General features: G+C 53.6%; 1 protein-coding gene across 4 annotated transcripts in view; it reads left to right on the forward strand.

The window, feature by feature from the left end:
* Positions 1–12,285, forward strand: part of KMT5A (lysine methyltransferase 5A) — a 17,386-nt gene extending 5,101 nt beyond the window's left edge. Inside the window, exons 1-7 of one of the 4 annotated variants that reach the window (XM_029231771.1) lie at positions 86–246; positions 1,346–1,502; positions 4,596–4,815; positions 5,205–5,292; positions 7,817–7,876; positions 9,491–9,681; positions 10,408–12,285. In XM_029231771.1, the coding sequence (XP_029087604.1) occupies positions 133–246; positions 1,346–1,502; positions 4,596–4,815; positions 5,205–5,292; positions 7,817–7,876; positions 9,491–9,681; positions 10,408–10,618 (1,041 nt within the window). In that variant the 5' untranslated portion in view covers positions 86–132 and the 3' untranslated portion in view covers positions 10,619–12,285. Of the gene's footprint in view, positions 1–85; positions 247–1,069; positions 1,082–1,345; positions 1,503–4,595; positions 4,816–5,204; positions 5,293–7,816; positions 7,877–9,490; positions 9,682–10,407 lie in introns of those variants that run through there. The other 3 variants (XM_029231779.1, XM_029231786.1, XM_029231794.1) reach the window with 3 other exon arrangements.
* The last annotated feature ends 1,714 nt before the right edge of the window (positions 12,286–13,999 follow it).

Consider the following 13,999-nt stretch of genomic DNA (forward strand, 5'->3'; position numbering starts at 1 on the left):
GGGCCCTCGGAACATGGCTGCGGCGGGAGGCGCCGCCGCGGCGCCCGGCCCGGGCGGCCCCGCTCCCCGCCCCGCCGCGCCCTGAGCGCCCCCTCCCCCGCTTCCCCCGGGTCCCCCTCTCCAGGCAGGAAGATGTCCAAGCCCCGCGCGGTGGAGGCGGCGGCGGCGGCGGCGGCGGTGGCAGCGACGGCCCCGGGCCCGGAGATGGTGGAGCGGAGGGGCCCGGGGAGGCCCCGCACCAACGGGGTAAGCAGGCACCCTCCCCGCACTCGCTCGGCGCGCCCCGAAGGGCCGTGCGGCCGGGCGCCCCTGCCGACCCCGCTCCGAGAGCACGTGGGCGCCCCCGCGGCCCTGGGGCGGGGGTGCGGGCGGGGCGCCCGGCCGGGCAGCTTCCTTTTCTGCTGCCTGCCTGGGAGTGGCGTCCACACCCGCTCCGCCATGACCCTGGCAGTGTTTGACCTCGTAAAAGTTTGTGTCTTTATGGCATTTCCAGGCCCCGAGACCCAGCCACCCCTGTGGTGGCCGCCTTCCCAGAGTGTGCGGGGCCTGCCCGGGGCCCTCGGGGAGGTCACAGGGTCTCGCTGACTTGGTGTTGAATGGCTCACCAGGCAGAAAGGCTCAGTAGGGTTTCTGGGAAGGCCCTCCTCCTGTCTGTGCTTACTCAGAGGAGAGGCCGCACACCCAGAGACACCAGCAGTGACCTGTCCGCCCCACCGGTCTGCCCACCGCAGTCGAGTAACCGCCCTAAATGCGACGGCTCTAGGCGTTTCTTTCTTTAGCTCTGCAACCCCCAGTTAGCCCGAGAGAACTACCCCAACCGCAGCCCAGTCCCGCAGTCCTTGGAGGCTACTGGGCTGCATGATTTGAGAGGGGCCAGGCTTGGGCACACAGAAGGCTCAGGCAGTAATGGTAGGTCCTGCCAGCTGACCTCAGGACTGAGAAGTGGTTGATCAGGTTCCCTGAGGCCCGCTTCTGTGCCAGAGTCCCTGCAGCTCCTGCCAGGGCAGTCGGCTCCTGCACTAGGCCAGCTCTTCCCATCCCGGCCTTGTTTACCCTGGTCCTTCTGACCTCCTTGCTACGGGTAGGTTGCCTCCTCCTTATATAGACTTTTGTGGACGGCTGGTTCTGCTGGCCAGATGTCCCCCCTTAGCGAATGGAATTAGAGACGGACTTGGACCTGGGGGATTCTGAACCTTCCGCTGCTCTGCTGGGGCTGGAGTAGCCCAGTTTTTGAGAGATGTTGTCTATTTTTTGTCTCTTGTATTCTGATTGCCCCCTTGGCTGCCTAAATCTTGTGGGATCTTCTTCTTCAAGCCTCTTTCAGAATATGCATTTGTCGTTTTAGGAGAATGTATTTACCGGGCAATCAAAGATCTATACCTACATGAGCCCGAACAAATGCTCTGGAATGCGTTCCCCCCTTCAGGAAGAGAACTCAGTTGCACATCACGAAGTCAAATGCCAGGGGAAGCCGTTAGCCGGAATCTACAGGAAACGCGACGGTAAGCCTCTGAAATGGCCCTGTTCTGACTATAGCTGGCCCGCTCGCATCCTGCAGAATAATGTAAATGTGCTAAATTTTTATCCAGCCTTTTCAAGCCAAAGTTCAAGAGGTTTGAACCATGTTTGGTCTTGCTGCTGGGAAACACAGACAAGGGGGAAAGAGTTGCCTGTTCCAGGGCGTGTGCCCTGTTGGTCTGACAGGTTCTCCCTGCTTTCACAAGGGTTAGCGTGTCCTTCAGGCTTGATTATCTTGCCAAGTTGCAACAATATGGCACCTGGCCTGTTGTTAGAGAGGCTCACAGGTGCTAAAAGTACAGAAATTATGAGTCTAGGTTGTCCGGACCAGGCGCTTGCACTCCCGCTGAGGCGTGTGAACCTAAGGAACTGATTTCCTTCCCTTTTATGAGGTGGCCTTGACCTCAGTTCTAAAGTTTCTTTCTACTCAAGTGTTCAGTGCTAGTCTCTGGAGCATCATACTCTGGAATGAGATTTGGGGTTAAAATATTGAGCAAGAAAATTAATGGTTATTGAAAATTCTGTCTGGCCCTGCAGAACACGCTGAGACCTCTTACACATCTTGTTCTAACCCAAATATTCCCTTTTAAAGCTGAGGGCGGGGCGGGGCGGGGGCGCCGGTGCGCGTGAGCTTTCCGCGATTCACCGTGCTCCCTTCTGATTAAACCTTGCCTTAGAGAAGCAAAACTCTGGCTATCAGCAGCTCCGTACAAGGAAGCTTTGTATTCGTTAACAGAAAGTGCCGTAAGGGATGGGGTAGCCCAACCTCTGGGCCAGATCTGAGACCCAGGGGCAGGAGCCAGCCCTCTGCCTGATTCCCCCTGGTACACAGGGTGATGTTACTTCATATGACTTAAAGGTTCCAATCCTAGCTCTGCCATTTATCAAAGGAAGGGACGTGGGCAGTTTGCTACTCTTTTCTGAGCCTCCGTTCTCTCTGTACAGTGGGAGAGAGAGGAGTCCTACAGGACCATTCTGAAGGTCAGTTAAAGAGCAGGTGCAGATGGGCTTTGTGAGGGAATTCCCTGGTGGCCCAGTAGTTAGGACTCGGCTCTTTCACTGCCCTGGACCCCGGGTTCAGTCCCCGTTCGGGGGAATTAAGATCTCAAAAGCCGTGCAGTGCGGCCAAAAAAAAGGAGTTGGGGGCGGCTTTGTGAGCGCTCCATACGTCAGCCTGTTCTCCACTGGGCTGCGAGCATCACGGCCTGCCCCTCCCCGCAGTTCAGCGCAGGCAGCACTCAGGACAGCACTCACCACACTGGGTTGGGGAAGGGGCTCTTTTGAGATGGCACTCAGCCAGTCTCACGTCCCCTCTGGAACGGGGCAGGATGTAGATTGTCCTAAATGGGGACACGGGGCACAAGCTAGCTGATTTGACTCGTAGTGTTACTACATGGCGACAGTCAGAATTGGGGGCTGGAGGAACATTGGAGGAGACCCCAAGGTCCAGGTTCTTGTCCATGATTCTAGACCCTTTTCCTGCCTTGATGCAGACTCAACATGACTGCTGATGTTCACGAGCACCACCCACTTGTAGGGTTACGCCTGACGCCTTACCTCCACCCAGGAGGGCGTACAAGGAGCAAGAATGGTCTGGATGGGTGCTGATGTATTTATTTTTCTCTTTTGTTTATTGAGATATAATTCTGATATCCTGAAGTTCACCATTTTAAAGGGTACGATTCAGTGGTTTTTAGCATATTCACAGATATGTGCGACTATCACCTCTGTTAAACTCCAGTACATTTTCATCACCCCAAAAAGAAAACCTGTGCCTATTCACAGTCGCTCCCCATTCCTCCGTTCCCCCAGCCCCAGGCAGCCACTAATTTATTTCCCGTCTCTATGGATTTGCCTATTCCGGACGTTTCATATAAATGGAATCATCTAATATGTGGCCTTTTGTGTCTGGCCTCTTTGACTCATTATAATATTTTCAGGGTTCATCCATGTTGTAGCCTGTGTCAGTACTTCGTTCCTTTCTGTGGCTGAATAATATTCCATCCTGCAGATGTACCACATTTTCTTTACCCATTCATCGTTTGATGGACGTTCAGGTTGTTTCGGTCTTTTGACTGTTAGTAAGCTGCTGCAGACGTTCATGTCCAGGTTTTTGTGTAGAATCTGCTTTTCCTTCTCTTGACAGATTCCTAGAACTAGAATTGCGGGGTCATATGGTAACTCTATGTTTAATATTTTGGAGAACTGCCAAATTCTTTTCCAAAGTGACTGCACCATCTTACATTCCCACCAGCAATGTATTATTTAATTATCTGTTAAAAATAAAATCTCTTTTGAAAAAAAATAGTCCAACACTGGTGCTCCACAACTATTTTTAGTAACAAGTCATTGGCGACGTCCCTCACAACACACTGACTGGTGTCGGGGCACCGTGCTGGGAACCACTGTGAACACTGGGCTTCGACCCTGTTAGAACAGGGAATTTAACAAAAAAAAAAAGAAAAAGAAAACGAGTCTGAAATGAATCACTCCAGGCAGCTAGCTCTTGGGGAAGAGGTCTTTGCTGGGGAGAGGTTCTGCTTTATTGCCTTACTCCTGTCCACCAACACTGGCCCACCCTTTAGGAATTTAGCTTTTTTCCCTGGGGTCTGCAGCCCATTTCCTGAAAAGCCGTTGGTCGAGCCCTCACGCCAGTGTTGCTGGCCGTGGTGCTTCTGCTTCAAGGGCTCTTTCCCTCAAGATGCAGAAGGCCCGATGTGTTGATTAATTAGATGAGAGGGATCCACTCACAATGTATATGTTGACTCATCATGGTATAACATTTCAAATATCTTATAACTGTATTTATCAATTATACCTCAACAAAGCTAGAAAAAGAAAAAAAAGATGCAGAAGACCAAAAGCTGCACCCAGTGTCTGGGTCAAAAAGTAAAGCTAGACGCTTTGCCCAAGATACTGGTTAGTGGACACCAGGCTTAACAGCCCAAGGGCACGGCTGCCCAACATGCCCCATCCCTCTCTTCTCTCCAAGCCTGTCTTAGCATGCGGCTGAGGGCTGGAAAGCGGGAGCCGGTGGGTCCAGAGTCAGCCTGTCTCCCCCCACCCTCTGCCCACAGAGAAAAGAAACTCTGGGAATGCAATACGAAGCTCCATGAAGGCCGAGGAACAGAAGATCAAAGACGCCAGGAGAGGTCCCCTGGCCCCTTTTCCAAACCAAAAATCTGAAGCAACAGAACCTCCCAAAACCCCGACCTCGTCTTGTGATTCTCCCAATGCAGCTGCCGCCAAGCAAGCCCTGAAAAAGCCCGTCAGGGCCAAACAGGCTCCCAGGAAAAAGTAAGTGCCCCCTGGAGGCCACCCCTAACACAGGGCAGCCTGCCCAGTGCCGGCAGGGGTGAGGCCGCCCACCCTCTCAGCCCCTTGAGCTGTCAAGGCTCAGATTCCTGAGTCGCCACCGGGGACGCCACTGTTTGTCAGCATCTTGGTCTGTCATGGGACCAGAGCTCAGGAGCCTGCTCCCCGCCGAGAGTAGGCAGCCTGTCTTTGACACTCTCTCTGAGGCCTCCGTGGGCAGGTGAGCCTGAGTGACCCTGGGCCACGGTGGACAGAGGTGTTGAAGTGACATGGCTTCCAAGGAGCCTGCTCCTCAGGGGTTGTGTGCCTCCTGGACGTGAATGCGGTCTCGGTGCTAATACTTGTTTTCTCCTCTTCCTTTCTCACCCCAGAGTTCAAGGAAAAACGCAGCAGAATCGTAAGCTCACAGATTTCTACCCTGTTCGAAGGAGCTCCAGGAAGAGCAAAGCTGAGCTGCAGGTAGAGTCACGTGGTTTTGATTCCGGCTCTCGGAAGGGACAGGGCATCCCAGTGGGCAGTGCTTGCCGTGCACAGCCTGAGCTCGCTTTGTATCATCTTGGGACAAGTCTCTTGGCCTCCATGGCCTCGATATTCTCCTTGACCTAGTGGGGGCCGTCATAATGCTCTGGGTCACCAGGAAGCTTAGTTACGATGCCTCTGTGAAGGAGCCTTGTCGCCTGTAGCATGTGGCCTGGAAAGTCAGGACTCACCATGAAAGTGGCTTTGGCAGGGCCATTGGAGCCTAGGACCATGAGGGCTGCGTGCTCTTGGGAGGCTTGTTTTTCTGCTGTCCAGAAGTTTCATGTCTCGAGGTGGCGAAGAGCAGTGGCTTGGGAACCACTTCCTGGTTGTATGACGTCGGGCCAGTTACTTAACCGCTCTGTGTCTTTCTGTCCTGTCTGTAAAATGGGATAATAAAGTAGTACCGTGTGCGGTTGTTGGGAGGGCTACATTCTTAAGTTAATGCACGTAGAACACTTAGAACTGTGCCTGGTATGCACTGAGCACCTGTTAACTACTGTCACTGTTGCTTCCCCCGTGTTGTCCCTTCCTGGGGCCCCTCTCTGCTCTTTCCTACCCAGCCACTGTCCCTCAGAACGTGCGAAAACCAGGCAGGAAGGCTGACTGGGCTGTGAGGCCCCTGCCTGCCGTGTTTGCAGAGTGCTGAGCTGTGCACAGGCGATCAATATTTGATGCAGTGAGGTGTGGTTATTGCCTTTCTGTTAGGGAAACCCAGGGTGTGGCCGGGCCCTGCAGCCCCCGGCTGCTTCTGTCCACCCTCCCACCCCGGGAGCGGCAGAATAACCCGCAGGCTTGGGAGTAGCGCTCAGGATTGCCCCCCACGAGAGAGGTGGGGGCCTGGCCTTTCAACCGGAACAGACCCCTTCAGCCTTTTGATGTGAGAGCTGTGGCTGTACAGATGGTGATCTAGCCTCTCTCTGCCCCCCCACCTCTGAACTGGCAGGACTTCCTTTAAAAAGTGGGGGAGGTCCATCTTTCCCCCTAGAGAGAAGCTTTGGCTTTATTTCCTTAGAAAGGCAGCGTCTTTCAGCCAAGAACAAGCTGTTGCAAGCTGTTTGCCTGCAGCGGGAGGCGGTGTGAGGTCATCGTAGAGACGCCACTGCAGAGGGCGAGGCGGTGCCAGCCCCCAGAACCCGGGACGCCGCCCAGCCCAGCTCAGAGCCGCCGCGCCCACACAGGGAGGCTGGGGCTCCACCAGGCGCCGCTCTGGGCTGTGGGGCGGGGGGGCGGGGGGGCAGCTGAGTTGGCCTTTTTAATTAAAAACAACAACAACGGGGGCTCTCTGTCGGGGCAGTGGAGGCTGCAGTAGGGTGCGCCGCAGGTCTGCCGGACCCTGCAGCAGGCGGCACAGTGAAGCTCACGCTGTCCCTGGACGCAGAGCCAGTGGCGAGGGAGAGACATGCTGTGCCTGCCGCCGTTTGTGTTGGCTCTGCCGCGCGCGCACCACGGCCAGGTGGTCGCCGGCCAGGACGGCGAGGCAGCTGTCGGCCGGGCTTCTGGGCTGCGGCTGCCAGGGCGGCGGCGGCTCTTGACCGCAGAGGTGAAGCCCGAGGGCGGGGCAGCTGGGCCTCGTCTCAGGGGTGAGGTCAGGCCTGACCTGCCTGCCCTCCGGGGCCGGCCGAAACCGAGGCCCGGGGCTGGGTGTGGGCAGCGGGGGTGAGACGGACAAAGAGCTCCGCAGACAACACCTTGCTCCCTTCCCGCCCACTCAGGCCCTGGGTCCCCCGTGGGCTGCTGCCAGAATCCTCTTTAGGACGCTCAGAGCTGGTTGCTCACATGCCCCAAACCCCCGAGCCTCCAGAGTGAAACTCAGGGCCGTGCATTCAGGGCCTCCACGGCCCCGGCTCTCCTCAGCTTGTCTCCTCTGCCTTGTTCTGTCACGGCAGGAAAGTCCCCCGTCGCCCATCTCAGTTCTCCCATGATTACTCCCATTTATCTCTGCACACTTGTAACTGATTCATCATTTAACAAGGTAGCTGTGTGTGTGCATGTGGGGTGGCGGGGGGCCGTTGTTGCTTTGAGGGCTTACTGTGTGCCAGGCACTGTTCTAGGCCAGAAGATTCCGCAGTGAGCAGGCGGTGGGCACACGCACCCCGTCTAAAGGGCGCAGCCTCTGAACAGCCCTGGCTGCTGTCGTATGAAGTCAGAGTCCTGATTTTTAAATGTCAGCAATTTTGCTATTTTCTAGAAGTCTGCGTGGGCCAAACAGAACATAGCCACAAGCCCGATTCTGCCCTTGGGGCCACCACTGTCTCCCTCTTGGCCTCTTTAAACCCCAGGTGGCGAATGGTCCGCCTCAGATGGGCATTGAGGAAAGGATGGGGGCTTGGGGGCCTGGGCATCCTTTGGGACCAATGCCCTGGAGGCCAACTGCAAGTGACCTGCGGGTGGCCGGGGCTCCTGGAATGGCCTCGGAGAGAATGCTGATGCACGTCTCGTTTTTCCTTTTCTCCCCACCCAGTCTGAAGAAAGGAAAAGAATAGACGAATTGATTGAAAGTGGGAAAGAAGAAGGAATGAAGGTAAGGGGCCGCAGGGCCCACTGCGTGGAAGTTAAGGCTGTGAAGTCGCACCTTCCCTGGTGCAGAGGCTCACATAGGAGCTGCGCTGCTTTAACCCTCTGATGGTCACTGTGACCAGGCGGGCTGTTACAGGTTGTCGAGGGACCAAATGCTAAAAGTATCGTTAAAGGGAAGGCCTCACGAAGGAAACATGAGATGTTGCCCTGAGGAAACTTTTTAAAAATTATGAAATACATGCAACATAAAACTTACCATTGTAACCATTTTTAAGTGTACAGTTAAGTACATCCTACAGTCACAGTTGTGCAATCATCATCTCTGTCTAGTTCCAGAACTTTTTCATCCTCCCAAACGGAAACCCCGGACCCATCTGCACTCAGTCGCGTTCCCTGCCCTCAGCCCCTGACAGCCACCAGTCTGCTTGCTGTCTCTATGGGTTTGCCTATTCTGCACACTTCATACAAATGGAATCATAGAATGTGTAGCCTGTTTTATCTGGCTTCTTTCATTTAGCATGATGCTTAGGGAAACTTTTAAAAGGACAAACTGATCAGATTTTTCTAGACTGTTTTCCTGGGAAATGGCAATGCCCAGGAGATTTGCTTTTCTCTTCGTATATTTCAGACACACTGGGTGGATGAGAGGGGAGCAAGTCTCCATAGTGGTGGCCAGATGGCCCTGGACTAGGACCCAGGGGTTGGAAAGCTTCAGCTTCCACCCACCGTTGAGGGGGACCTGAAATTTTTTTTTGCCCACACTGCACGGCTTGCGGGATCTTAGTTCCCTGACCAGGGATCGAATCTGTGCCCCGTGCATTGGAAGCTCAGAGTCCTAATCACTGGACCGCCAGGGAATCCCCTGGGGCAGGGGCCCCCAACCCCTGGGCTGCATGACCAATACCGGTCCCCGGCCTGTTAGGAGCCGGGCCGCCCAGCAGGAGGTGAGCAGCGGGCGGGCGAAGCCGCATCCCCGCATCCCCGCTACCCAACGCTTGCATCACCTCCTGAACGTCCCCACCCCCGTCCATGGAAAAATTCTCTTCCACGAAACCGGTCCCTGGTGCCAAAAAGGATGGGGACCGCTGCCCTAGGGGGATCTGAATTTAAGTGTGGACCCCTCAAGCAATCACCCTCCATCTCCATTTAAAATGGAGTGGGGAGAAACCTAGGAGGGTTAATTATGGGATAAAGGAGAGACTCAGAACACTGGGTCCTACTACTCCCTCGAAGAGGCCAGGACGTGGATTTGAGTCTGTGCTACACGGCTTCCTAGCTTTGTGGCCGTGGACACAACTCTGCCTCTCTAATCCCGTTTTCTCACCTGCAAAATGGGGCAGCACCCACCTAGCAGATCTCTTAGGATCTGGCGTAACAAGGCTCTGCAGATGGGCACGAGGGAACTCTGGGGTGATGGATTGTGGCAATAGTTGCACAGCTGTATATGTTGACTAATACCCATCAAACTGTACATGTGAAATGAGTGAATTTTATGGCCTGCCGCAGTAAAGCTGTTCAAAGAATGCGGTGCAAGCCTCCTGCCCCCTGGAAGCCGGCGCTGCACTGTGGCGTTTGTTGCTGTTATGAACCAACCCTCACTCTTGGCACCACCCAACAGATTGACCTCATTGACGGCAAAGGCAGGGGCGTGATCGCCACCAAGCAGTTCTCCCGGGGCGAGTTTGTGGTGGAATACCACGGGGACCTCATCGAGATCACCGACGCCAAGAAGCGGGAGGCTCTGTATGCGCAAGACCCCTCCACGGGCTGCTACATGTACTATTTTCAGTATCTGAGCAAAACCTACTGGTAAGTCCCCTAGTGCTTCGAGTGGCTTTTCCCCGCCCCGGCAGAGGTCCGGCCAGAGGGCCACCGAGGGCATCCTGACTCTCCTGCTCCCCCTTCTTGTTTAGTTCTTGCTGCCTTTTTTCAAAGCTGGGATGCAGCTCCCCCACTCCCCTGCTTCCCATGTTTAATTTTGGGGATCGGAGCGGTTCTGGATGCCGTCTCGTGGGACAAGACATAGACCAGTCTCATGAAAGCCTGCGTAGGGGCTCACCTGGCCTCTCCTCTGGGACCCGTGGCCAGAACAGCTCTGGGAATTGCTGACTTCTCTGTCCCCAGTGTGGCAGTGTCATTGATTGCTTTTTCTTTAATAGACTGTACTTTTTAGGTCAGTTTTAGGTTCCCGGCAAAACTGAGTGGAAAGTACAGAGCGATCCCATGTACTGCCTGCCTCCACACCCGCACGGCCTCCCCCCACTGTCAACATAGTTGATTTTTATTCACTTATTTATTATGCAGAATTTCCACAAAGAGCCTTTTGCATTCCCGTCTAGGCCTGCCCCCTGCCTCGGATCCCCCACACCGAGCGCCTCTCTGGGCTCTTAAAGATATTTTTTTTGAGTTACTTCGCTTTCCCAAAAACGTGGCCCTAAATAACCGTCCCACCAGAGCTGAGAGCAAGCATGACTCTGACTGGGTTCAGAACCCTCTTTATCAATTTAATCCTCTGTCGCCCTCCCTCCCCACCAGCGTGGATGCAACCAGAGAGACAAATCGCCTGGGAAGACTGATCAATCACAGTAAATGTGGGAACTGCCAAACCAAACTGCACGACATCGACGGCGTGCCTCACCTCATCCTCATTGCCTCTCGCGACATCGAGGCTGGGGAGGAGCTCCTGTATGACTATGGGGACCGCAGCCGGGCTTCCATCGAAGCCCACCCCTGGCTGAAGCATTAACCCCACGGCCCCGCCCCTCCCCCCTCCCTTCTTCAATGGACAAAGTGCCCTCAAAGGGAATTGACTTTTTTTTTTTTTTTACACATTTAATCTTAGCAGATTACTTCAGATGTTTTTAAAAAAGTATATTAAGATGCCTTTTCACTGTAGTATTTAAATATCTGTTACAGGTTTCCAAGGTGGACTTGAACAGATGGCCTTATATTACCAAAACTTTTATATTCTGGTTGTTTTTGTACCTTTTTTGCATACAAGTTAAACGTTTGTGCTTCCCGTGCATGCAGTCAAAGACTCAGCACAGGTTTTAGAGGAAAGAGTCGAACACGAACTAGGAAGCTGGGCGATGCGCCTTCGTGCACCCGAGGAGCCGGGACTCTCTCCCCTCCTCAGCCCTGACGTCCCAGTGCCAGGCGGGCGCGAGGAAGAGCTGCCTCCTCACGGCCTGGACGGGATGTCCCCAGGCCCTTGTTTTCCTGACCTCTCGACAGGCGCACGTGGAAGTGCACGAATATTCCTTAAAGAGGTTTCACAGTAAGATAGTCTTCCCCTCTGCTTTCTCGAAAGCTTACTGACCCGGTGGCTCACGGGCCGGGCCTAGATTTACTCTTCCACGGGCTGCCGCTTTTCTGGGCACCTCGAAGCATCAGGGCGGGGAATCAAAGCAGATGTGGGCAGGAACAAGCACTGCTTACCTAGCCCTGCCGGGCAGGGGTTCCCGAAACTGGGTTAATTTCTTTATAGAAATGTGAACACTGAGCTTATTTTAAAAAAATAATAATAAAAATCAAAAAACAAAAAAGAAAAAAAAGAAACCACAGAAGACAACTTACATGTATATAGGTCTTGAAGTGAGTGACGTGGCTGCGTTTTTGTTTGGGTTTTTTTTTTTAGTTTGGCTTTTTTTCTCCCCCTTGGTTTTGTTTCTGTAGAAGAGATTTGAGATGGTACACTATTCTAATCAAAAATAAAGTTTTGTAGTGCGACCAGAAATTACTTACCCAATCCCCCACCTCCCCACCCCCGCCCCAACCTGATTCTGCTGGGTTGAAAGTTCCAGACCTGCTGTCAAGGCTTTTGTTTGTCAGACCCCCTGGTGTCCTTCCTGTGAAGATGCAGCCATGAACCAAAGGGTGAGCCTACAAGCCCCGAAATGCAGGGTCCCCACCCCAGCTGCTGGAGTGCAGGGGAGCGGGCGGGCCCAGCGGCCCAGGGATCACGGCTAAGGGTAAAGTTTTCACCTCGACTGTGACAGCAGGAAGAGCAGCAGGTAGCTTCCTCCCAAAGGGAAACCGATTCCCACTTTCTGTTAACCTGTAGTTCAGGGGCCTGGGGCTCTGGAGCCGTGACGTGGGGTCTCCTGGCCCCCTGCTCCCAGGTAAATGTGAATGGAGACAGGTATGAGAGCCTGTCCTCAACTTCAGTGCCCCTGTCCCGGTCTCACGACGGTGCTACCTAAGAAAGTCTTCCCCCCACCCCACACTTGCCTGGTCAGTGGTCAGTGAATTGGAGGAGGATCTGATGGGAGTGTGTAAATGTGAGATAAAATGTCTTGGTTGTACCTGTTTGTGGTTTAGCTTTGTATTTAAAAAAAAAAAAAAGAAATAAACTTGAAAATTATTTGTCATCATAAAAATGAAATGAAAATTAAAATATTTATTGCCAGGCGAGGCTACGTGTGTCATTCTGGTTTTTTGTGTTTTTTGTTTGTTTTTTACAAGGCAGAGGCAGAAAAAAGGTTGCATTTTTTTGGTTTTGTTTTGTTTTTTGTTTCGGCCACACTGCACGGCTTGTGGGATCTTAGTTCCCCAACCAGGGATTGAACCCTGGCCCTCGGCAGTGAGAGCACGGAGTCCTAACCACTGGACTGCCAGGGAATTCCCGTTTTATTTTACAAAGGGCCACGCACCAGTGTGAATCAGTTTTGGTGACTGTCCTCCTAGGGGACAGTCTCTTCGTTTTTATCATGGTGGGGGGTCAGAGGTTGCTTGTGGAGATTAAAAGTTAAACATGTTGCCCCCTTAGAACAATGCCTGGCAAGTAGCATACATTTTAGCTGTTGTAACTGTCGTTGTTTCTAACGTGCTAGAGTTGATTCTCAGGTAGGCGTCTCAATGGTGCTGGAAGTCGTCGTGTCCCCCGCCCCGCCACCAGCCCAGATCGCCATCCCCACCGCACACGCCACCACCCGCCCCTGAGAGGCTTAGTTCCCTCAGTCCCAGGCACTAGAGGCAGGTTGGGACGGTGGGTAGAGTCCTTGGTTTACAGGTGGAAGAGCCATTCCCAGCATCGATCGGCTCTAAGCATTTGTCAGCTGTCTGAACAAATCACTTACCCTCTGAAATTTGTCCATCAGGTTCGGAACAGCCTCTGCCCACCTGCCTTGCAGGGGTTTCCGCAGGATTCAGTCGTCACGTATTACTACCTCCTCACGTTGGAGGGGAAGTGTGGCCTGGTGGCCAAGTGCTCGGCCCTGGAACAGAACCTCAGGTTCCAGCCACTTAGCAGCTGTGTAACCTTGGGCAGGTTACCTAACCGCCCTGCGTGCCACTTTCCTCCCCAGTGACACGAAGATGACACTGGTGCTTGTGTCGGGGTGATGGTGAGGATTGGATGAGTTTGAGACATAAAAAGTACTTGCACATAGATGATCCTCAGTAATCAATGTTAGCTATTATTAGGATGAAAATTTTGGGTGGTTTTCTATCATTCCCTGTTTACAAGTGCCCAGGACTGATAGATACTGCCTCTAAGCCTGCTCCTCCTGGGGCTGGGTTTGGAGTTGGAAGCCTGCAGTGTGGGAGCGGCCGTGTCTCTGCTGTCTGTGGTCACACTGGGCCTGGCTCCAAGAACTTAGCTTCTGGCGCTCCAACGGCCACACCCCAGCGTCTGCGGTTCTGAAGTCAGGATGCTCGGGTTCGTTTCCCAAGTCAGCTCTCACCTCCAAGGTGCAGAAATCCTCCTCCCTCCCTGCTGTTAAGAGGGCAGCAACCAGTCAGGGTTGCAGGGTTACAGGAATCAGGACCCCCCCGATCTAAGATGCTGCTGAGATGGCATTCTGGATCAGACATTTGAACATTGCCGACTCTTCTTGGGAGGCAGAGTGGTCTTGGCCTTGGCACCTGGGTTCAAGTCCCACTTTTATCACTTTCCAGCTGGGGCCTTAGACAAGCCCCTTAGCCCCACTGTGCTGGCATGTGCTTGGGTGAACCACGGGAATAATAATAACGCCCATCCCATAGGGATAAGGTGAGGCAACATATATAGGTGTGGGCAAGGCATACAGTAAATTGCACTCATTACTAATATTTGCACTTTTTGGAGAATCAGGGTACATAGAGCGTCAGATAAGAACCGAGGCCTTAGAATCAGGCCTCTGTGTGC

Source organism: Monodon monoceros, unplaced genomic scaffold, assembly GCF_005190385.1.
Source record: "Monodon monoceros isolate NGI ecotype Baffin Bay Population unplaced genomic scaffold, NGI_Narwhal_1 Super_Scaffold_1, whole genome shotgun sequence".
In the NCBI taxonomy this organism is placed as follows: domain Eukaryota; kingdom Metazoa; phylum Chordata; class Mammalia; order Artiodactyla; family Monodontidae; genus Monodon; species Monodon monoceros.